This window comes from Penaeus chinensis, chromosome 3 (genome assembly GCF_019202785.1).
Source record: "Penaeus chinensis breed Huanghai No. 1 chromosome 3, ASM1920278v2, whole genome shotgun sequence".
NCBI classification, from domain to species: Eukaryota; Metazoa; Arthropoda; class Malacostraca; order Decapoda; family Penaeidae; genus Penaeus; species Penaeus chinensis.
In genome coordinates this window covers 37,815,082-37,837,581 of record NC_061821.1, presented here as the reverse complement: position 1 = coordinate 37,837,581, position 22,500 = coordinate 37,815,082, and the positions used below count along the sequence as shown (strand labels likewise).

Below are 22,500 nucleotides of genomic sequence, written 5' to 3'. Positions count from 1 at the left end.
GTACTTCCCACTGGTTGTAATCATGTTGCTTCTGAACTCTTTTGCTGATGCTACACCAAAATACATTAACTTCCCGAGGGGAGAGGTAAGTATCAGCGTGTGCATTAATGTATGATCTAAGTTCTTGAGAATTTTTGTTTTAATGTTTATGAGGTAGATTGATTATTTATGATTATTTATGAAAATGTGTCTTTTGGTAATAAAATTTACAAATGGTAGATGAAGATGAATGTCTTTTGACAGGATGTTTATGTCTCATAGCAATTTATATTTCATATCTTTTATGCCTTGCCAGGTGGGGATATGTAATCCACATGGATAGGAATATAGTAATTGCCAACAGATTTTAAAATTAATGCATCTTTATTCTTTCTTAATTTTTTAAATTATTTTTCTCTAATGTATGCTATATTCCACTGTTGCCATAGTGGACTTCAATTATCATCTTATAATTTTTAAAAATCCTGAATTTGTTTTTTTATCATTAATACAAGTGAATATGAATGATGAAGTACTGATTTTCATATTTTTAGATAATTTGATAAACTTTGTTCTGTAACCTGTAGTTTTCTAGCAAGTACAGTAAAAGTTTACTCTTTGCTGCTTGTGTTACCCATATTTCAATGGTATCCCATTTATACTGATATGGAAGATATTTTGAAATAACATTGATGAGAGAGAAAGTGAGAGAATCAGTAAGAAAGAGAGTGAGTGAGTAAGAGAAAAAATGAGTGAGTGAGTAAAGGAGTAAATTAGTGAGTGGGAGAGAAAGTGAGTGAGGGAGTGAGAGAAGTGAGTGAGGGAGTGAGAGTGAAAGTGAAAGTGAGTGACAAAGTGAATGAATGAGTGAGAGAGAAAGTGAGTGAATGAGTGAGAGAGAAAGTGAGTAAATGAATGAGAAAGTGAGTGAATGAGTGAGAGAGAAAGTGAGTGAATAAGTGAGAGAGAAAGTGAGTGAATGAGTGAGAGAGAAAGTGAGTGAATGAGTGAGAGAGAAAGTGAGTGAATGAGTGAGAGAGAAAGTGAGTGAATGAGTGAGAGAGAAAGTGAGTGAATGAGTGAGAGAGAAAGTGAGTGAATGAGTGAGAGAGAAAGTGAGTGAATGAGTGAGAGAGAAAGTGAGTGAATGAGTGAGAGAGAAAGTGAGTGAATGAGTGGGAGAGAAAGTGAGTGAATGAGTGGGAGAGAAAGTGAGTGAATGAGTGAGAGAGAAAGTGAGTGAATGAGTGGGAGAGAAAGTGAGTGAATGATTGAGAGAGAAAGTGAGTGAATGAGTGAGAGAGAAAGTGAGTGAATGAGTGAGAGAGAAAGTGAGTGAATGAGTGAGAGAGAAAGTGAGTGAATGAGTGAGAGAGAAAGTGAGTGAATGAGTGGGAGAGAAAGTGAGTGGATGAGTGGGAGAGAAAGTGAGTGAATGAGTGAGAGAGAAAGTGAGTGAATGAGTGAGAGAGAAAGTGAGTGAATGAGTGAGAGAGAAAGTGAGTGAATGAGTGAGAGAGAAAGTGAGTGAATGAGAGAGAAAGTGAGTGAATGAGTGAGAGAGAAAGTGAGTGAATGAGTGAGAGAGAAAGTGAGTGAATGAGTGAGAGAAAGTGAGTGAATGAGTGAGAGAGAAAGTGAGTGAATGAGTGAGAGAGAAAGTGAGTGAATGAGTGAGAGAGAAAGTGAGTGAATGAGTGAGAGAGAAAGTGAGTGAATGAGTGAGAGAGAAATTGAGTGAATGAGTGAGAGAGAAATTGAGTGAATGAGTGAGAGAGAGAGAGAAAGTGAATGAGTGAGAGAGAGAGAGAAAGTGAATGAGTGAGAGAGAGAGAGAAAGTGAATGAGTGAGAGAGAGAGAGAAAGTGAATGAGTGAGAGAGAGAGAGAAAGTGAATGAGTGAGAGAGAGAGAGAAAGTGAATGAGTGAGAGAGAGAGAAAGTGAATGAGTGAGAGAGAGAGAGAAAGTGAATGAGTGAGAGAGAGAGAGAAAGTGAATGAGTGAAGGAGAATGTGCATGAGTGAGAGAGAAAGTGCATGAGTGAGAGAGAAAGTGCATGAGTGAGAGAGAAAGTGCATGAGTGAGAGAGAAAGTGCATGAGTGAGAGAGAAAGTGCATGAGTGAGAGAGAAAGTGCATGAGTGAGAGAGAAAGTGCATGAGTGAGAGAGAAAGTGCATGAGTGAGAGAGAAAGTGCATGAGTGAGAGAGAAAGTGCATGAGTGAGAGAGAAAGTGCATGAGTGAGAGAGAAAGTGCATGAGTGAGAGAGAAAGTGCATGAGTGAGAGAGAAAGTGCATGAGTGAGAGAGAAAGTGCATGAGTGAGAGAGAAAGTGCATGAGTGAGAGAGAAAGTGCATGAGTGAGAGAGAAAGTGCATGAGTGAGAGAGAAAGTGCATGAGTGAGAGAGAAAGTGCATGAGTGAGAGAGAAAGTGCATGAGTGAGAGAGAAAGTGCATGAGTGAGAGAGAAAGTGCATGAGTGAGAGAGAAAGTGCATGAGTGAGAGAGAAAGTGCATGAGTGAGAGAGAAAGTGCATGAGTGAGAGAGAAAGTGCATGAGTGAGAGAGAAAGTGCATGAGTGAGAGAGAAAGTGCATGAGTGAGAGAGAAAGTGCATGAGTGAGAGAGAAAGTGCATGAGTGAGAGAGAAAGTGCATGAGTGAGAGAGAAAGTGCATGAGTGAGAGAGAAAGTGCATGAGTGAGAGAGAAAGTGCATGAGTGAGAGAGAAAGTGCATGAGCGAGAGAGAAAGTGCATGAGTGAGAGAGAAAGTGCATGAGTGAGAGAGAAAGTGTATGAGTGAGAGAGAAAGTGCATGAGTGGAAGAGAAAGTGCATGAGTGAGAGAGAAAGTGCATGAGTGAGAGAGAAAGTGCATGAGTGAGAGAGAAAGTGCATGAGTGAGAGAAAGTACATGTGTGAGAGAGAAAGTGCATGAGTGAGAGAGAAAGTGCATGAGTGAGAGAAAGTGCATGAGTGCGAGAGAAAGTGCATGAGTGAGAGAGAAAGTGCATGAGTGAGAGAGAAAGTGAATGAGAGAGAGAGAAAGTGAATGAGAGAGAGAGTGAATGATAGAAAGAGAGAGAGAGACTGAGACTGAGACTGAGACCGAGATGTATTATGTTTACTTACCTGTACAGATGATTTTTTTTAGGGGAAAAAATAAAATATAATAAAGAAAATACACAGATTATCAGTTAGCATCATGTTTTCGATATGGGATAGATATTCTATGATAGATAGAATATCTATCATAAACATATTTGAGGTCAGAATGAAAAAAGTATATATCATAATCTGCCAACTGGACTTTCTAAACAACACTTTAATCCTGCATTATTTTAGTCAGATAGGCCTACTTTACATATATGAAATCGTTTCTAAGAATTCTAATACTGGCTTGCCTTGATGAGTTCTCAAAAACTTGTTGTTGCATTTTATTGTGCATAATGGAAAGGAACTGTAGGTGTGACTTTCTGCTAAAAATATTTGCTATGTGGCAGTCTCTACAGAGCTAGAATTAGTCATCTATATGTATCTATTTATTGATTTTTTTTTTATACATTTTGAGTAAAACAGGCTAGGGATACTAATAAGATGATACAATTATTGAGTAGCTAAGGGGATACCGATACCAATACAAAAGTATCAGTTGCTATTATTGCTGATACATGTATTATGATACTTCCTGTCTCTGACAATAGTCAATAGTACATATGCCCAACAGCAATAGGTTAAGATTTATTCTGATTCATAAAGTCCTAGTGTACTCTTTGATTATCACATACATTACTTGGGTTATGACAATTGTTTGTTACAGTTGCTGTTTTTGTTGCTCTTATTCTTTCTAAAAAAAAAAAAATATTTCCAGAAACCATGTCCAGAGACAGAAGCTTCATTTTTAAGCCGAATCACATTTTCTTGGCTTGATAAGATGATATGGAGAGGCTACAGACAACCTGTAGAGCAGTCACAGCTATGGGACCTGTCTTATGAAAATGCCTCACTTAGGATTGTGAGAAAATGGGACAAGAACTGGAGGAAAACAACTGCCAAGGCTTACAAGTATGTATAATATGTGATTATTTTTTTTTTTCTTTACTTTTTTTTTTCTTTCTCTTCCTTTTTTCTGTTATTTTTCATTTAGATAAGAGGGAGGAAGGGGGAAACAGTTGAAAGAAACCGGTGAAGTAGTGTATATAAAGAAAAGTTGCACCCAAATTCCTAATCACATCCTTTCTTTCGTGGTCAATTGATAGAGAATTTGAAAGGCTGCTTATGGCAAGAATACATGCTATATCCAGTGTCTTGTTTATTGCTTGTCTTTGCACAGAGATGGATCTGGAGGCTTTGCTGCTTGCACATAGCCTAAAGTCCGGACATTAGGCTTACTTGATTGATGAATCTCCCAGGTGTGTGGCTTGTAGGCTGGGCATACATGTACACTTGTGTGTGGTGTCAAAACTCCCTGCCTCCCCTTTGCAAAGTTATGTCTTTTTCTGCAAAAGTGTTTTCCAAGGTCTATATTTGTCATTTGATATACTGTATCAAGATGGTAATAGAATATTCTCCTTGTACAGACTACCTACACTCTTCCATTCATAGTTCATGGATGGTACTTTCCACACTTGTTTACTGAAGAAAATAGTGCAAGAGCCCTTTCCTAAATGCCCACTGAATCTGATCACTTTGTGCACTCATGGTTAGTAATTTGCATCACCCTGACCTTCAGCCAAAATTCTAATGATGGCATGGTCCAGCCTTTTGCCAGATTTTCTCATGATGGCATGTTCACGTCAACCAGCCCTCAGCCAAAAATTTTCCAGTGTTATTGCCTGATCACCCAGATCCAGGAGGTTAATTTCACTTTTGGAAATTTTATATTTTGTTTTTTATTGCAGTTAGTATTGTTATTGAAATTAACAACATCAATATTAATAGTATTAGAAAAAAAATATTTCACCATAAAAATTAAGGAAAGGGAAAATCAGCGAAGGACATGTTTATTATGTGGCTCCTTGGTAGCTAAGCACTTGTGGAACCATCCATATGCAAACAAAATTCAGAAAAGAAAACAAGAGCAGATGGTGTTAGTGCCTAGCTTGAGTGGGTTGATAGCAGAACTTTATGGATGCTCATGTAAGGTCACAAGACACAGGGTAACTGAGATATGTTTTGAATGTTGGCTAGTAAAGAAATAATAAACTAGGTAAACAGCATTGTATGACATTGTATGTATAAATTTTACTGCATATCTGTGGAGTGAATTCAAATTTAACACATTAAATCTGGGTGCCTCATTGCCCTCACATGGCCTAAAATCCCTGTAAATCAGCTTACGTGAGTTTTGACTCTCCCAGGTGTGTGCCTTGTAGACCTGGCCCACACAAATGCTCATGCGAGGTATCAAGACTCCCCGCTCCCCTTTGCAATATGATTATTATTATTATTATTACTATTACTATTATTATTATTATTATTATTATTATTATTATTATAATTTTTTTTGCCATTTCTCAAGATCTATTTTTGCTGTACCAAGATGGTAATAGAATATTTTCCCGGTGCAGACTTAAACTCTCTAGGTAGTCTACAGCTCTGTGCAGTAATAATAACAATAACTAATATTTTGTTGATTATGTCATTTTTGAGTATTTACATATTATTTGATATTCTGTTATTCACTGTGCCACCAGTCATGGCTTATAGGAACAGGAACTGGGGATTGAAATATTGTCCTGCCTGGAGCCGGAACTCATCCAACCCTGGCTCATAAGTGGTACACTCCATTGTTTACTGGTGGAAATGGTGCAAAGGTCTAGTCTAATTCTGAGAACTCGTGCACTCATGGCGAGTCATTGCTGTCCCCTAGGCCTTCAGCCAAATTTTTCATGATGGCACATTCCCATTACCCTAGCCCTTTGGCAAACATTTTAAGTCATGACATTCACTTCACCTGCATCCAGTGGGTTAATAGTACATATGTTGTCTAGTATATTACAGTTATTGACAGTTAACCCCTTGCCGACGGGTACAACGGGTAGACACGTGCTATGCCTATTGTCAGTACTTCTTTGATTGTTTTTACACATAGATGGCTATACTTGTACTAAGTCACCAATGAGCCAGTTAGGAGTACTGCCCGTCTCGCCCGCTCACCCTTTTCTTTGATTTACGAAATATTTTACGTTATCTTATTTTGCTGTTATTAATATTAAAAAACATTATGATAATTATAATGTTTATAATAAAAATAACACCATCGATATTCATAGCACTAGTAAAAAATACGTTTTTCCCGCCAATTCAAATCACGTATGGTCACAAGGTCTACTAAGGGACTCCTTTGTGGCTAAGCGCTAGCAGAGCCATCTATGGGCAGACATTTCACACAAAAATATAGAAAATAGGCACAACATATCCCCATTTTTTTTTTTTTTTTGTTCTCCGGCGGCATTGGGTTAATCTGAGTTAGGATATATTTGTAAAGATTATGCTACATGTGAATTCATTTCTATGCTATCAGGAAGTTTTGGGATAATTTTGGGTAAGTGAACATGTACTTAAAAGCATGGTTGCTAAAGCATCATCCTCTTTTAATTTTCATTTACTGGTATTGTAGTAATTGAGAGGGAGGCTTCTTTTATTTCTGGTAACAGCTTCATTTAGTGAAGTAGATAGCTGCATGGCAAATACTTTGATAGTTTCAACTACTTGTAAAGTATTAAGCCTTCTGAAGTATGTATATGTATATATATTTATATATATATATGTATGTGTATATATATATGTGTTTATATATACATATATATACACATGTATATATATACACATGTATGTATATATATGTATATATATACACATATATATGTATATATCTATTTGAATATGTATATATATCTATATGTATGTCTATTTATATATTTTATATATACACATATATTCATATATGCATGTATACATATATATGCATATATACATATACATATATACATATATATATATATATATATATATATGCATATATATATACATATATGTATATACACATGCATATATGTACACATACATGTTCATATACATATATATATATACATATACATTTACATATATACATAAGCATATACATGTACATGTGTATATATATTAAATATATTAAGAAATGTATATGTATATATATGTATATATATATGCATATGTATATGTATATATATAAATATATATGTATGTATATGTACATATACATATACATATATGTATATGTATATGTATATATATATATACGTACATATATTTGTATATGTATATATATTCATACATATATATATGTGTGTGTGTATGTGTATGTATGCATATGTATATGTATTTGTATTTGTATGTTTATATATATATATAAAATGAATAATATATATATTATGTAATATATTTATATTATATATATATGTATATATATATGTATACATATATATGTATATATATATATATATGTATACATATATATATATACATATATATATATATGTATACATATATATATATATATATATATATATACATATGTATACATATATATATATATATATATATGTATACATACATATATATATATATATGTATATATATATATATATATATATATGTATATAATTTATATATTTACTTCATATTTTTGGACAAAGACAAGGAAGGCAAATTATTTATATAGTATTTTTGCTTGGAAAATTAGTATTTTCATTTAGATTCTAAATTACAATTCTCTTATCCATTATCCTTAACTCTACTTATACTTTGCCAGATATCTATGAGAAAATTTTTACTTCTCAGAAATTATTGTTCCATGTGAATGCTGATGCTTTGATTTAGTACAATTTTAAGTATGTTTCTTTTCTCCTTTCTTAGCTAATATACTTTTTTCATAGAAGAACATAGTAGTATTTGCATATGAGAAATGGTTAATCATGTTTATTAGCCATAATCAATAATGTATTTTCTGGAAAGGGACATTGGTTATATGTGTGTTTGATTAAGAGCAAGAACTGTTGATGTGGACTAGCATGAGATATGTGAGATGTGGAAATGCAGACAGTCGGTAGATAGACGATATTCTCATTTCTGAGTATGTTATTGTCATTGTATGGGAATTATTGCTGTTGAACTGTAATTTATGATGTTTACACAGTCTGAAATAAAGATGGATAAAGGCTTACTAGCATGTATTCTCTCCATAGAAAGGGGGAATCTCACACGTCTGCAAAATACACAAATGCCTCGGCCCACGTGGAAATCTCTGGGACTGCAGGGAACAAGGAGCACTACCTTTCCATTTTGCCAACAATAGTGCGCACGTTTGGGCCATCATTCTTTTTTGGAGCTATCTTCAAACTCTTCCATGATATCCTACAATTTATCAGCCCTCAAATATTAAGGTGAGTTCAAAAAGAAGTAGGAGTGATGGCATTGTGTTTCTGATACTGAGTTATAAATGTGTATTTATATATATATATTTTTTTTTTAAGCTTTTATAGAATGTATTTACTTCTTTTAGGCAGTAATTGCCTCAGAATACCTGTATGAGTTAAATAACTATATGAGTGGAACTGTTGAAAACATACATCTTGGGTACATAAATTTTCTTTTTATTGAAAAATGTTTTTACCTTTTTGTTTGAGAAAGTTGAATGTTTACAGTGTATTTGTAATCTTATATAGATTAATACTAGAAAAAAAAAGAATTTTTTTTTTTTACATTTTAGCTTTATTTTTTAACACATTTAGTTTATATTAAATGACTCAAAAGGATGGAAAATTTTGAAATATGATTATTAAAATTTGATTACATTTCAATATACTTTTATGTACAAATTATTATGTATCTTTTATTTTCTATCTTATTTTATTTATAGTGCCTTAATCAATTACATTGAGAGTGATAAAGAAGGAGAAAGTGAACCAGTGTGGCGAGGATACTTTTATGCCTGCTTAATGCTCATCTGTGCACAACTGCAGTCTTTCTTGCTGGCTCAGTACTTCATGAAGATGTTCCTTGTTGGCCTCCAGATTCGCACTGGAGTCATCTCTGCTGTATATCGCAAGGTTAGTTTATTATAAGAGATGTAACTGTTTGGGTACAATGATCCTATGCTGCACATGTATAATAATCCAGTCATTATTATTACCCAATCCTGGTAGAGGTGAGTGGGCCTTCAGGAAGGTGCTTTATGTGAGCTCCTGCAGGATTTTAATCAGGTCACAAGGGTGAACTTTACTAGCTGTTAGCCATTTCTGGGAGAGGACCGTCTCCAGACAGGACACTAAGTCCACATGTAGGGACCTATTCCCTCCCACCTTTACAGGCAGTGAGAGTGTGTGTGTGTGTACAGAAAATGTAAAAAACAATAACATAAAAAGCTACACAAGTAACAATGGTATTTATTGGCCCTGTTATTGAACAGTGACTACCTTGAGAGTTAATATAGAGTGTGCTCAATAAAAACATCTTGATATAGCAAAAAAGTAAAAATGTATACCCTGAAAAAGGGCAAAACAGCAAAAACATATGTGCAGAAAAATGTTTAACAGCATTACTAAGAAAAGGTAAAGAGTCTTGATACTTCATGGGAGCGTGATTTGTATGCTGGGCCTTTGAGCTATGCACCTGGTAAATTCACCACTCAGGGAGCACAATGCCTGGATTTTGTTCCACCCTCGGACCATGAGGTACCCGGATCTGACCGATTAAGCTAAAATAATAGTTTTAGAGGTTTGTTGGTCCAGGGAGAGTACAATTAATAAATTACAGATTCTGTCTAATGTTTCCCTCTTAATGTTTTACATACTCTGAGACATTCAGTTTTGTCACCTCTTACTCATGAGGGTAAATGGGTATTTGTTTGATGTAGTAGAAGACCATATAAACTTTATTAATGTAAAACTGAATAAATAAATTTGTGAAAAATTAATTTTTGCTAGTTTTAGGGTAACCTGACACACTTTCTTCTTTAGTGGTGTCCAGATATAAAGAGAGATAATTTAAACAGTAATTATATATATTAAACACTAACAATCCAGAATAATTATACAATGATTGTTTTCAGGCCCTAAAGATCTCCTCTTCAGCAAGGAAAGAATCTACTGTTGGAGAAATAGTGAATCTGATGTCTGTAGACGCTCAGCGTTTCATGGATCTCACCACCTATTAACATTTTTGGGTTTAAAATTAAATTTCTTTTCCTTTTTTTCTTAAAAATTTAAATATTTAAGAATCTATTGTGTGATGGTCCTGGGTCTTAATTTATGTTTTAAAAGAAATTTTTTTCTACTTGGGTTTTAAAGTTTATTTTTTTTTTTTTTAAAATTTTTTTTTTTTTTAAATTTTTTTTTTTTTTTTTTAAATTTTTTTTTAAGGCCCCTTAATTTTTAAAGAAGGGAATTTTTTTAAGGAAAATTTTAGCGTGGGGTAAAGAAATTAAGTTTAAACCAGAAACCAACCTTAAAAAGGGGAAAATTTCTTTCTTGCACCCATTTTTAAGAACCCTTTTTGAACTAAAAGGTTTTTCAATCTTTGAATTTTCATTTTTTTTTTGGCCTTAGCCAATTTTTTGCCCTTATTTTTTTTTTTAAAAATTTCAAAATTTCCGAATTTTTAAAATAAATAATTTTTTGATAAAAAAGGGGAGGGGGGCCGGGTTTTTAAATTATTTTACACTTTTTCCACTTATTTTTTTGGGGGGGGGGGGGGGGGGGTTAATGAGGGGGGGGGGGGGGGGGGGGGGGGGGGGGGGGGGGGGGGGCCCCCCCCCCCCCCCCCCCCCCCCCCCCCCCCCCCCCCCCCCCCCCCCCCCCCCCCCCACACTTGAGGCTGTTCTGAATTAAGAAAATATCATCAGACGATATCCTAAGCCTATTTCATGGAAGTATTACAGTCTCTGTTGTTGTATTTTATGTAATGTAATGACAATGTAATGACACTTATGTCTCTGATGACACATGAGCAGCATCAGTTGCAGTAAGCTGGTTACTCTATCTTGGAAGTGTACTGAATGTTGGAATGATCCTAGATAACTTCCTGCATGAAACTAGAGCATTAGTTTGGAGAACTTTTTTTTTTGTTAGGGGGACTGTCTAGGCCACTCATTTGATCATAAAAAGATAAGTGTTAGATAACTAATTGATTTTTTGGGGGAGGGCACGCTATAAAGTATATAATTGTGCTTCGTCTCATCTATAATTTTAATGGGGCCTCCCCATGGGGTTGAGCCCTCTAAAGTAAAAAAAATTATTTTCATTTTAACAGTCCCCTAGACCTCTCCATGAGTCATATTTTTTCCCTGAATGACCTAAAAAATGTCATTCATTTTGATGAACACTATGGGAAGGCCAATTCGTTGGCTGATTTTTGAATTTCCGTTAACTTCAATTTCGGAATGTCTGCCATTGTAAACAATACTTGGGTGGGTCAAGTACATAATCTATTGTTTAGCTTTTTTCTTTCTTTCTTTCTTTCTTTTTTTCTTTCTTTCTTTCTTTCTTTCTTTCTTTCTTTCTTTCTTTCTTTCTTTCTTTCTTTCTTTCTTTCTTTCTTTCTTTCTTTCTTTCTTTCTTTCTTTATATAAAAAAATCAACCAAGAAGATGGCTATGGAAGAACATGAAAATCACGACTGCTAGATTTAAGGATAAGTCTAATATGTGAAGCTGAGCCTCACCCTGGCCATGAGGGAAGCCTGGCCTGTGTCGACTAAAACTGACTCAATTAACGTGCATCGGCTAGTGCTGACTCGACTGCATTTAGTCCTTACCCACCGTAGTACCCAGCCATAGTAGTAACCTCCAGGCTAGAGTTGCAACTTCGTGTCCCTTTAGTGGCACAAACTGCCAACCCCTTAGATGAGAGGCTGACACTTTACCACTGTACTAGCCTGGAAGGTAAGGCAGCTTATGTAAAGAAAGAACCGAGAATATGCCATTGGAAATTTGGACACTTGCCAAAATGTTTAATAATGCATGAAAAAGTGCAGTAACCAATTTCAAAATTCCATATAGTTTTTATTTGAGAGCAGGTATCATTGCATACTACCATCTACAATATGAAATAATCAATACTTCACTTATTTTTCCAATGTTCAAAATTCTGCCTCTATTATGGGCTTTGCATTGAAGTGCTCTTTACATGGAAACTTCCAATATCAAATCAAAACAGAATTTACTGATAGTGGGAGGTACCAACCGTTACAATGAATTCAAACCAAAATATTATCATTAGTTAGATTTTTATTTTTTAACATTAGTGCTTTGTACTCTGGGCACATATAGACCTTTACACAAGCTACCAGAGAGTCTTGATATAAGTATATTTCATGTATAAATGTACACAAAACTCACTTTTTTTAGGATAAAATCACTCAAAATTTTTCTTCATAAATCATTGTGATTTTCATTTTTTTCTGATATTGTTATAAAAGTGTTCTTTTGCCATTCATAAACTCATATCTATGTGCAATATCATTATCAAATACCATATGCAAAATTGCATCAAGCAGAAATCCATATCATACATGTTTACCTGGTGCCAATTAATTGCATACATTCTTTCCTAGTTGTTCTTACCTAGTTGTTTCACTATGGGAGGAGAGCTAAGCGCAGATGGTCCCATCTGCTATATTTAAATTATCAAATAACTTTTTAGATTGATGTACATTTTTGGCACACAACGTTTTTTTGATAATTGTTCCATGTTCCAATAGTTCTGTTTGGGAAACTGAACTTCTTGACATCTTTCTCGCCTCTTTCTACTTTCAACTTTTTGCTGTGTCCTCTCGTCCTTCTTGTGTTCAAAATTATCAAGTCATCTTTGTTTAACCCAATGCCGTCGGGGAAAATGAACAAAAAATGGGGAAAATGCTGTGCCCATTTTCTATATTTTTTGTGAAATGTCTGCTCATAGATGGCTCTGCTAGTGCTTAGCCACAAAGGAGTCAATTAGTAGACCTTGTGACCATACGTGATTTGAATTGGCGGGAAAAACGTGTTTTTTACTAGTGCTATGGATATCGATGGTGTTATTTTTATTATAAACATTATAATTATTATAATGTTTTTTAATATTAGTAACCGCAAAATAAGATAATGTAAAATATTTCGTAAATCAAAGAAAAGGGTGAACGGGCGAGACGGGCATTACTCCTAACTGGCTCATTGGTGACTTAGTACAAGTATAGCCATCTATGTGTATAAACAATCAAACAAGTACTAACAGTGGGCAAAGCACGTGTCTACCCGTCGTATCCGTCGGCAAGGGGTTAACTGACCTATTTTCTGTAGTCTTTCTTCACAGCTCATATGTCTTAGAGTAGGTGCCCATCTTGTGGCTACTCTTTGAACTCTTTCTACTTTATTTATATCCTTTATTAAGTGTGGACTCTATACCACTGCACCATACTCAAGACTAGGTCTTATGATGGATGTAATGACCTTCTTTACCATGTCTTCGTCCACATCATCTGTTAACCTTTTTTACAATTTTGTGTCTTCTGCAAACACATTCAGATAATTACCTTGGCTTATGTTTGACTCTAAATCATTTATGAAAATAGTAGATATAATTGGTGCCAAGACCGATCCTTGAGGTACTCCTCTAGTTACTTGTTGCAATGTAGAGTGCTTCCCTCTAATTATGGTTTGCCTTTCACTCAACCTAGGTGGTCTAATTTCCATAATAGTCGTCTCTTATGGAATCTTATCAAATGCCTTCTTAAAGTCTAAGTATACACAATCCACCCAGCCATCTCTTTCTTGTAATATTTCAGAAACAGAGGAGATTTGCTACGCATGACCTTCCTTACCTAAAATTAAATTGTTTATTTGATATCATATTTTGTTTTTTAAGTACTTCAACCTACTGTTTCCTAATTATCCTTCCTAACAGCTTGCATACTACACTAGTTCATGAAACTGGTCTATAATTTAGAGGGTTTTGTTTGTTGCCATTCTTGTTTAAAGGTTAACATCAACATCGGCAAGTTTTCAATCTTTTGGTAGTTTCCCTTGTCTCACTGAATTTTGGAGTATTAACAATAATGAAACACATAATTCTTCAGCACATTCCCTCAGAACCCAGTTAGATATCTCATCTGGTCCCTCTACTTTAGTCTTGTCTAACCCTTTCAGTCTTTTGTTTCATTCTTTTTGAGTGTGATATTTTTGATATTCTGATTTATGTTTGTACAGTTATTTGCCATTTCAAAGTATGGGTCCTGAACAAACCCTGACTGAAATTTCTCATTAAGGATTTCACACATTTCCTCTTCCTTTATAAATGGTGTAATTGTCTTTGATCTCTACTTTTAATATTACTATTTATGTAGTTAAAGAAGAGCTTTGGTTGGGTTGTACATTTACTGGTTATATCCTTTTCAAAGTCTAATTTTGCCTCCTTCATGGTTTGGGTTTACTCATTTCTTCCCACTTCATACCTTTCATACACTGCCTGAGATCTATGTCATCTGAACCTTCTCCAAAGGAGTGGTTTGTTTTCTCTCATTTTCTTTCATCATTTATCATTGCACCACATTTGGCCATTTCTTGCTTCAGTTTTGAATCTAGATACAATTTTTTCCACTCCTTTTTATAGACTTTGCAAAATTTAGAATATTGCATATCGAGGTTCTCTTTGTTCAGGAGGGTTTCCCAGTTTATGCTATCAAAGAAATCTTTAAGGGTTCTATAATTACCTCTCTTGTAATTGTACTTTTCTTTTCTTTCCTTACTTAGAATGAGTTTTTCCTGTAGCAGACAGAATTTGAACTTAATTACTACATGATCACTTTTTCCTAGAGGAGGACAATACTCTATATCTATAATGCCATCTTTATACTTTGTAAATATTAGGTCAGGCATAGACGTTGTTTACTTCTTGATGCTTATTCCCTTGCCCCTACCAAGAAATACCCCAATTTAGGTTCTAACAGTCTTTTGGTAGTTTCCTTATTCGTCTACATATAACATAGGCTAGCTCCCCTCCCTCCCCCCACTGCCAGGAATGGTCCCCTGGCATGATGTGATTGGATGTCATCCCATTGTGAATTAGTAAGAGTGATAACATAGAAGAACCAACACTTTCTTTGGCTGAGTCATCTGCAAGGGATCATATTAAATTGTTGTAGCTGGGTGTCAAGACATCCATGACCTAAACCTGGTCATCAATGATATTTTAATGGTTTGTGCAGTTTCAGCTGTGTTCTTCAAGACATATCAAGCATTACAAGAAAGTTGCATGCAGTGCATCATCATGCAGAGCCAGATGTATATCCACTTTAATTTTAGTACATTAACTCTATAAATACCGAGTCATCAAAGAATCTATTACCATCGCATCACACTGGATGCGTGACCACCTACTAAGCACCAGAGACCGGAGCAGTCTGGATTCACTCCTGATAAGTCCACATTAGACTGTATCCTAGGGATTTGAGTAATTGTTGAATGCCGTCGTGAGTTTGGTTGCAGTCTACATCAACCTCAAGGAGGTGTTTAACTCAGTGTATCCCGAATCTCTATGGGAGATCCTTAGACTTAGGGGAATTCTGACATGGATTATTGGCAAACCAATATCCTGGTACTGAAAGTTCTGTAAAGTGTGGTGGAAGCCTGTCAAACTTTTTCCCTGTTGATTCAGGAGTGAGGCAGGCTGTGTCCTTGCACCAACACTTAAACACATGAATTGGATTAGCAAGAACATTTGGAGATGTCGATAACTATGCAGAAAGACCAAGCTACATGTCTTCAAGGCCTTCATATTGCCAATTTTGCTTTATGGAAGCAAAACTTGGACGCTATCTAGTGCCTTGGAGTCTCGTCTTGATGCCTTTTGTAACAAGTCCCCTCGCCAGATCATGGGGTACAGTTAGTAGGACCATGTGTCCCACTGATGGCTACACCATGAGACTGGCATGGGACCTGTTATTTGCATAATCCAGAATTACCAAATCAGGTTATATGGGCACCTAGCTCCTTTGCCCTGTGGATGAACCTGCCCATCAAGTTGTCTTTTTGCGAGACAATCCTGGTGGAGGAGGCCTGTGAGAAATCCTAAGAGGTCCTGGCTCGGGCAGCTCAACCATTCCTGTTGTTAGGAGTTGGAGATGGGCTGAGGCCATGCCTGGAGACTTGCCATGAAGGACCCTGGAAGTGAACCCCCATTGGCATTAGCCCCTTGATGGAGATGATGAAAGAGAATTGTTAATCATAAGCATTACACCTGTTTACCTTTTTTCTTGATTTTCGGAAAGTTTCTCTCTTATTTCTTCTTATTATTAGGATTATAATAGCTATAATTATTATAATGTAAGTGATTATAATAATAATTTTGATATTAAAAACAAACATTTCCTGAAAAATCAAATGAGGTCATTAGTACCTACAAATTGAATCTTTGGTGGCTAAGCACTTGTGGAGACATTTGTGTGCAACAAAATTCATGAAAACTGCAGTGGATAGTACATGAAACCATGACAATAGGTTAAGAACCAAACAAGTCATTTACTAGGAATCTTTTTAACAATATGGATAAGTTATATGACAGCATTTTATGTAAATTATATAATACAGGCAGTTTAAAACCTGCTAGTTTTAGTTTCACACTTGTGCTTTGGCCATTCCCAGACAGTGATCTTATTTTAGAATTATATAAAAATGTATTTGACTGTTTATGTGATTTTCTTACTGATTGTATCATAGACATTAGAGTAAAGAGAAGGTAACCAGCACTGTATTTTTTTATGAAGATGACTTAGGCTATTACTAATGCAGTGTATATACTGCAGCAACACTGATTGGATAAAAGGTAATTTCTATTTAAATAATTTAGTATCTGTACTTATGTCTGAACCATGACATCTCATAAGCATGCCTTTTTTCAGGTGACCTTTGTCATGTTTATGACATATGTGTTATCAGACCCATCACATGTTCTGGATGCTGAGAAGATTTTTGTATCCATTACCCTCATGAATATTCTCCGTGATTCAGTGACAAGGTTGCCAGTTGTTATATCATCAGTAGTACAGGTATTCAGTATTTGCAAACCATAACTGCAGAATATTTTTGTAGGGCATTTTTATGAAATGAACTTGGATTTATTAATGGGTTGCTTTATTTCCAGATTTTTAGAGTGAGCTGTGTTAATGTGGAAATATTTTTAGATATTGTTTAATGTGCCATGCCTTTATATTCAGGTTGTGATATTATGTGGAGCAGAAGACATTTTCAATCTGATGAGTACTGAGCGTGTACATAGTTTTACAACCAGTGTATAGAAAGATTAAACAGACAGTGTATGTTGGTGTGTTTTTATTTGATGTGGTTTTATCAGCAAGAAAAAGTCCTTTTGTGGATTAATCAATATGGGTGCAATGTGCTATGATTTATACACTGTATGTTGGGTCTTCTTGCCTTGTCTATTGTAAGATATAGGTTTTGATTAGTTTTTTTATGACAGGCTTTGTTTATTCCCTTCCCACAGGTGTCCTTGGCCACTTTTGCAACATATGTTAGTTTATCTTCAGAGAATATCTTGGATGCAAAGAAGGCATTTGTTTCCCTCACTCTCTTCAACCTGCTACGTTTTCCTATCTCCATGTTGCCTATGCTTATATCCAGCTTAGTACAGGTAAAATATATGGGCCTCAACACTGAATCTTTCTTCTGTTGTATTTCACTTCTATCAGTTGCTTATTTTTCCTTTTTTGTAATGCTTCTTGCCTTCAGATTTATGTTCTGTTCCTGTTTCTTTCTGTGTGTGTGTGTGTGTGTGTGTGTGTGTGTGTGTGTGTGTGTGTGTGTGTGTGTGTGTGAGATAACAGGTAACAATGAACTTCTTTTCTTTTTATTAGTAATTATGATTATTTCTTTGAAGTTTCATATAATCTCTTTTAAATGTTTTTTCTTTGAATTGAAATAATGTTGATATAGATCTAAAGCAAGTGTCCTGTATGTTGCTAATATTATACAAAATAACCAGGATTTAACAGTATTATACAAAATTTAACGTGATTATTTGATGCATTTTAAGTGAGCTGAATATTGGTATCATTGACTAATACATCCATTAAGAAGGTAGTGATTTATAAATCCTCATTTTTTTAAGGCAAGTGTTTCCCTGAAGAGAATGAACAAATTCATGAATGCAGATGAGTTGGATCCAAACTGTGTGTCAAAAGAAAATACTGAAAGTAAGTTTTTTTGTTTTTTTATTGTATGTGAATATTAAATTTTATGTACTTGAGTTGTATATATATATATAAATATATAGAAGATTCAATTCAGAGAATGTAGTTTAGAAATTAAAATGGTTTAATATAGAAGTCTCATAAGTTTTGCTTTGAAAACAGTTAAAAGATAACAACTGAAGTCTATATTGTTGTTATAATCATCACATTCTTATCCCAATACCTCACGTTCCTCATATCTCGACATCAAATTCTCAGGCTTCCCAGTTGTGATGGAGAATGGAACTTTTGCTTGGGGCCATGGTGAAGAAGATGGAGAGCCCGTGTTGAAAGGCATCAACTTACGTGTCACGGAAGGATCTCTGGTAGCGGTTGTTGGGACTGTTGGAGCAGGAAAGTCCTCACTCCTGTCTGCCATCTTGGGGGAGATGGATAAACAATCTGGCAGGATAAATATTAAGGTGAAAATTTTGTGAACATTTTTATTTTAGCTAGTACAGAATTTGATAAAGATATCCCATAGAAGGGATTTGTGTAATTGCTTCTGCAAGATCAAGGTAATGTGATAAACATTGTCCTTTTTTTCCACTTCAGGGCCAAATTGCTTATGCCTCTCAGCAAGCCTGGATACAGAATGCAACTCTAGAGGCAAACATAACTTTTGGGCAAAGTCATGAACCCAATTGGTACACCTCCTGCGTTCAAGCTTGTGCTCTACAGCCTGATTTTGACATACTTCCTGGTGGAGACCAAACAGAGATTGGGGAAAAGGTGTGTTATGCCGTAGACTACAGTGTTTAAGAAATTGACTTCGAATTAAGTGTACTTTTTATATACTGCTCATCTGAGATTGTTTGTGGAACTGTAAAATGATTTTTTGTTTTTTAAATTCTGTGTTTAGGGGATCAATCTGAGTGGAGGTCAGAAGCAACGTGTTAGTCTTGCACGAGCTGTTTATGCAGATGCGGATATTTATCTTCTTGATGATCCTCTGAGTGCTGTGGATTCCCATGTTGGCAGACATATTTTTGAGAATGTCATTGGACCACAGGGTTTGCTTAAGAAAAAGGTGAGGCTTATACTGTGTCCTGCTCTTTTTACTAGATGTTTTTACATTCTATATAAATGTTATTAAGAATGAAAAATAATGTATTTGACCTTGTTTTGCTTTTCTTCTAAGTAATGTTTAGTGATAGTTATCATAGTATCACTTTTATCATTGAAAGTTTTAAGGCTTTTGGGCTGTTAATTTTATTCACTGCAGTCCTTCTTTCCATATTCCAGGCTCATTTGTAATTCTCCATATTAATCTCTCTCTCTCTCTCTCTCTCTCTCTCTCTCTCTCTCTCTCTCTCTCTCTCTCTCTCTCTCTCTCTCTCTCTCTCTCTCTCTCTCTCTCTCTCTCTCTCTCTCTCTCTCTCTCTCTCTCTCTCTCTTCTCTCTCTCTCTCTCTCTCTCTCTCTCTCTCTCTCTCTCTCTCTCTCTCTCTCTCTCTCTCTCTCTCTCTCTCTCTCTCTCTCTCTCTCTCTCTCTCTCTCTCTCTCTCTCTCTCTCTCTCTCTCTTCTCTCTCTCTCTCTCTCTCTCTCTCTCTTCTCTCTCTCTCTCTCTCTCTCTCTCTCTCTCTCTCTCTCTCTCTCTCTCTCTCTCTCTCTCTCTCTCTCTCTCTCTCTCTCTCTCTCCTCTCTCTCTCTCTCTCTCTCTCTCTCTCTCTCTCTCTCTCTCTCTCTCTCTCTCTCTCTCTCTCTCTCTTTCTCTCTCTTTCTCTCCATTTCTCTCTCTTTCTCTCTCTCTTTGCCTCTCCCTGTCATTCTCTCTTTCTCTCTCACTCTTTTTCTTTATCTGTTCGTTTGTCTCCTGTGGCTGTAATATAGAGAAGAATCTCATATAAAATACCTCTCCACAGACACGTATATTAGTAACTCATGGGTTGACCTACCTACCAATGGTCGACAATATTGTTGTTTTGAAGAATGGCATTGTGACTGAGCAAGGAACCTACAAGCAGCTGATGGAGAGGAAGGGAGAATTTCAAGAATTTCTCTTGCAATATCTGTCGGAGGCAGAGAACGAAGAAGACTCTCTAGAATGTATGTTAATATAAGATTTATTTTTTATTATTTTAATATAGGTATTCCTTTCAGCTCATGTTACTAGACACTTATAACAATGGCCTTTACCCACACCATACAGAGTCATGCAATGGGCATGAGTCTGAAAAATTAGATGTATGGAAAATATATATTTTTCCTGCTGTCTGCAACACATAGCAGGCTCAACTGTGTGGCATGGTTACTGGTGAACTGACATACTGGCTTGGTTTGTCGTAGCAAGAATAGATTCCACCTGATGTGAATGGGCGTATACAATCTGTTTATAATGGGATTATTTTTTATATATGTTTAATTCAACTCCTCCTTTGAAAAGCTGTGTGAAATAAGGAATGTCTAAAAGATGAAAAAGAAGGCAAAGCCATCACAACAAATAACTTCTTATTTTGTTTTAATTATACAAGTATTTAGTGTATTTTGAAAGAGAAGAGTGATCCTCGTAATTGTCTCGCTTATGATGGCCCTCATGGAGTGCAACACACCCTTATATCCAAGCTGTATCTATAGCAGTGATTTCCTGCTGGTGGGAACCCACAGGCAAGCCACAAACTGCAGGTGACCCAATTTGTTTATAAGGTCCAATTTTACGCCCCTTGCTTAGTCATGCGAGTACATTGAAGATTATATTTTAGTGAGATGAACACAAAGTTTGGCTTGCATGTAAAGTTGAAATGCAATCTCAATACTTTATAATGGTTTTATTATAGAGACCAGGCTCTAATAATACTTAATTTGTTACTCTCAGTTCACTTTTGCCAAGGGTACCATTGAGGGCAAATTAGGTAAATTTTTATTAAAAAAAAAAAAAATCAAAATCATTGCTATGCTGTCACAGTGCAACAAGAGATGGATCGACCAGTAGTTGTAAATGCGATGCGGCCTGTATCTCCATCACTACATGCAGAGCAAGGTGTGTACAGACCTCCTGCCTGGACATCATTGTCCACTTCCTCATGTGAGATGACCTGGACATATACCAGCAGAAGTGAAAAAACAAGTAATCCACTCTGACTACTCAGTATAACAAACATTTCCACACTATGATTACAAAAGGAGAGAACAAAAGCAAAAGTTATGAAATTCGCCCGTTGGTCTCTGGTGATGTGGTCCAGGAGATCACTAATGAACACTCACTCAAAATTCTTAAAGAGTGTGTTAGACACTCCCAGGTAGACACTCCCAGGTTGGCTCTGATCCCAGAATGGCCAACAAACCCAGAACACTTAGGAACATTGTCCTTCTGTTGCTAGACAAAGGATGGGGTTCCTTGAGTGTTCCTTTCCCCTGCTCAGAAAGCTATGTTGCACAATGGCTCATTGTTGTCAGGTGTAGTGTTGACTGGCAGATGAAATCCGGATCATCCTCCAAACTGGACAACTGCACGTTAAAGTTAGAGTCAAGCTCATTTGCCTTTTGTGGCATCTGCTCCTCATCGCTCTCCTCAGAAGAGAGGATAAAGAAGGTGGGCAGCAAGGCAGAAGGTGATAACACTGGAGGAGAGGTTGAACGCAAAGAGAGGCATATCGATAGCTAGTCAGGATGGAGGTGCAAGTAACCCTATATATTAGCTTCAGGAAAAAATCCAACACTTTTATCTGGCTGGGAACATGGAACCATTGATTACCATTGATTATGAGGTTGAATGTACTGATGTCACTTTCTTCTATGACATCAATTACTGCAGTGTGGAAGTAAGGATAGTGGCTGTAAAATGATATAATTTCTTTATTATAAGATCTTGAGGCCACTTCCTTATATGTTATCAGTTCCAAACAATGGTCTTCTTTCTGAGCATCTTACAAATGAGATGCCCATCATTTTGTTTTTAGGCAACAATAGCATAGGCGAAGAAGAATTAGAGTGGAACAATTTTTTTTTCTGTTATTAATCAGCAGTTATAAGTCATATTTGACTTGAATAGAACAGTTATGCATAAATGAAAAGAAACTATGTAACCCAATGCTGCCGGGGAAAATTAATAAAAAATCGGGAAAGTGATGTGCTCATTTTTTATATTTTCTGTGAAATGTCTCTGCACAAAGATTGCTCTGCTAGTGTTTTGCCACAAAGGAGTCAATTAGTAGACCTTGTGACCTTACCTGATTTCACCTTTCCTTGAATTGGCGAGAAAAATGTATTTTTTTACTAGTGCTATGAATATCAATGGTGTTATTTTTATTATAAACATTA

General features: G+C 35.8%; 1 protein-coding gene across 1 annotated transcript in view; it reads left to right on the top strand.

Moving 5' to 3' along the window:
* Nucleotides 1-22,500, top strand: part of LOC125041377 (multidrug resistance-associated protein 1-like) — a 68,403-nt gene that overhangs the window by 7,024 nt on the left and 38,879 nt on the right. Inside the window, 17 exon segments of the mRNA XM_047636276.1 lie at nt 1-85; nt 3,852-4,045; nt 8,209-8,406; nt 8,883-9,072; nt 10,074-10,187; nt 11,785-11,902; nt 15,482-15,590; nt 15,983-16,053; nt 16,583-16,719; nt 16,879-17,040; nt 17,209-17,283; nt 17,496-17,642; nt 18,120-18,204; nt 18,460-18,662; nt 18,796-18,972; nt 19,103-19,270; nt 20,106-20,289. The exon segment at nt 1-85 is cut by the window's left edge and continues 41 nt beyond it. Coding sequence (XP_047492232.1) covers nt 1-85; nt 3,852-4,045; nt 8,209-8,406; nt 8,883-9,072; nt 10,074-10,187; nt 11,785-11,902; nt 15,482-15,590; nt 15,983-16,053; nt 16,583-16,719; nt 16,879-17,040; nt 17,209-17,283; nt 17,496-17,642; nt 18,120-18,204; nt 18,460-18,662; nt 18,796-18,972; nt 19,103-19,270; nt 20,106-20,289 — 2,417 coding nt within the window.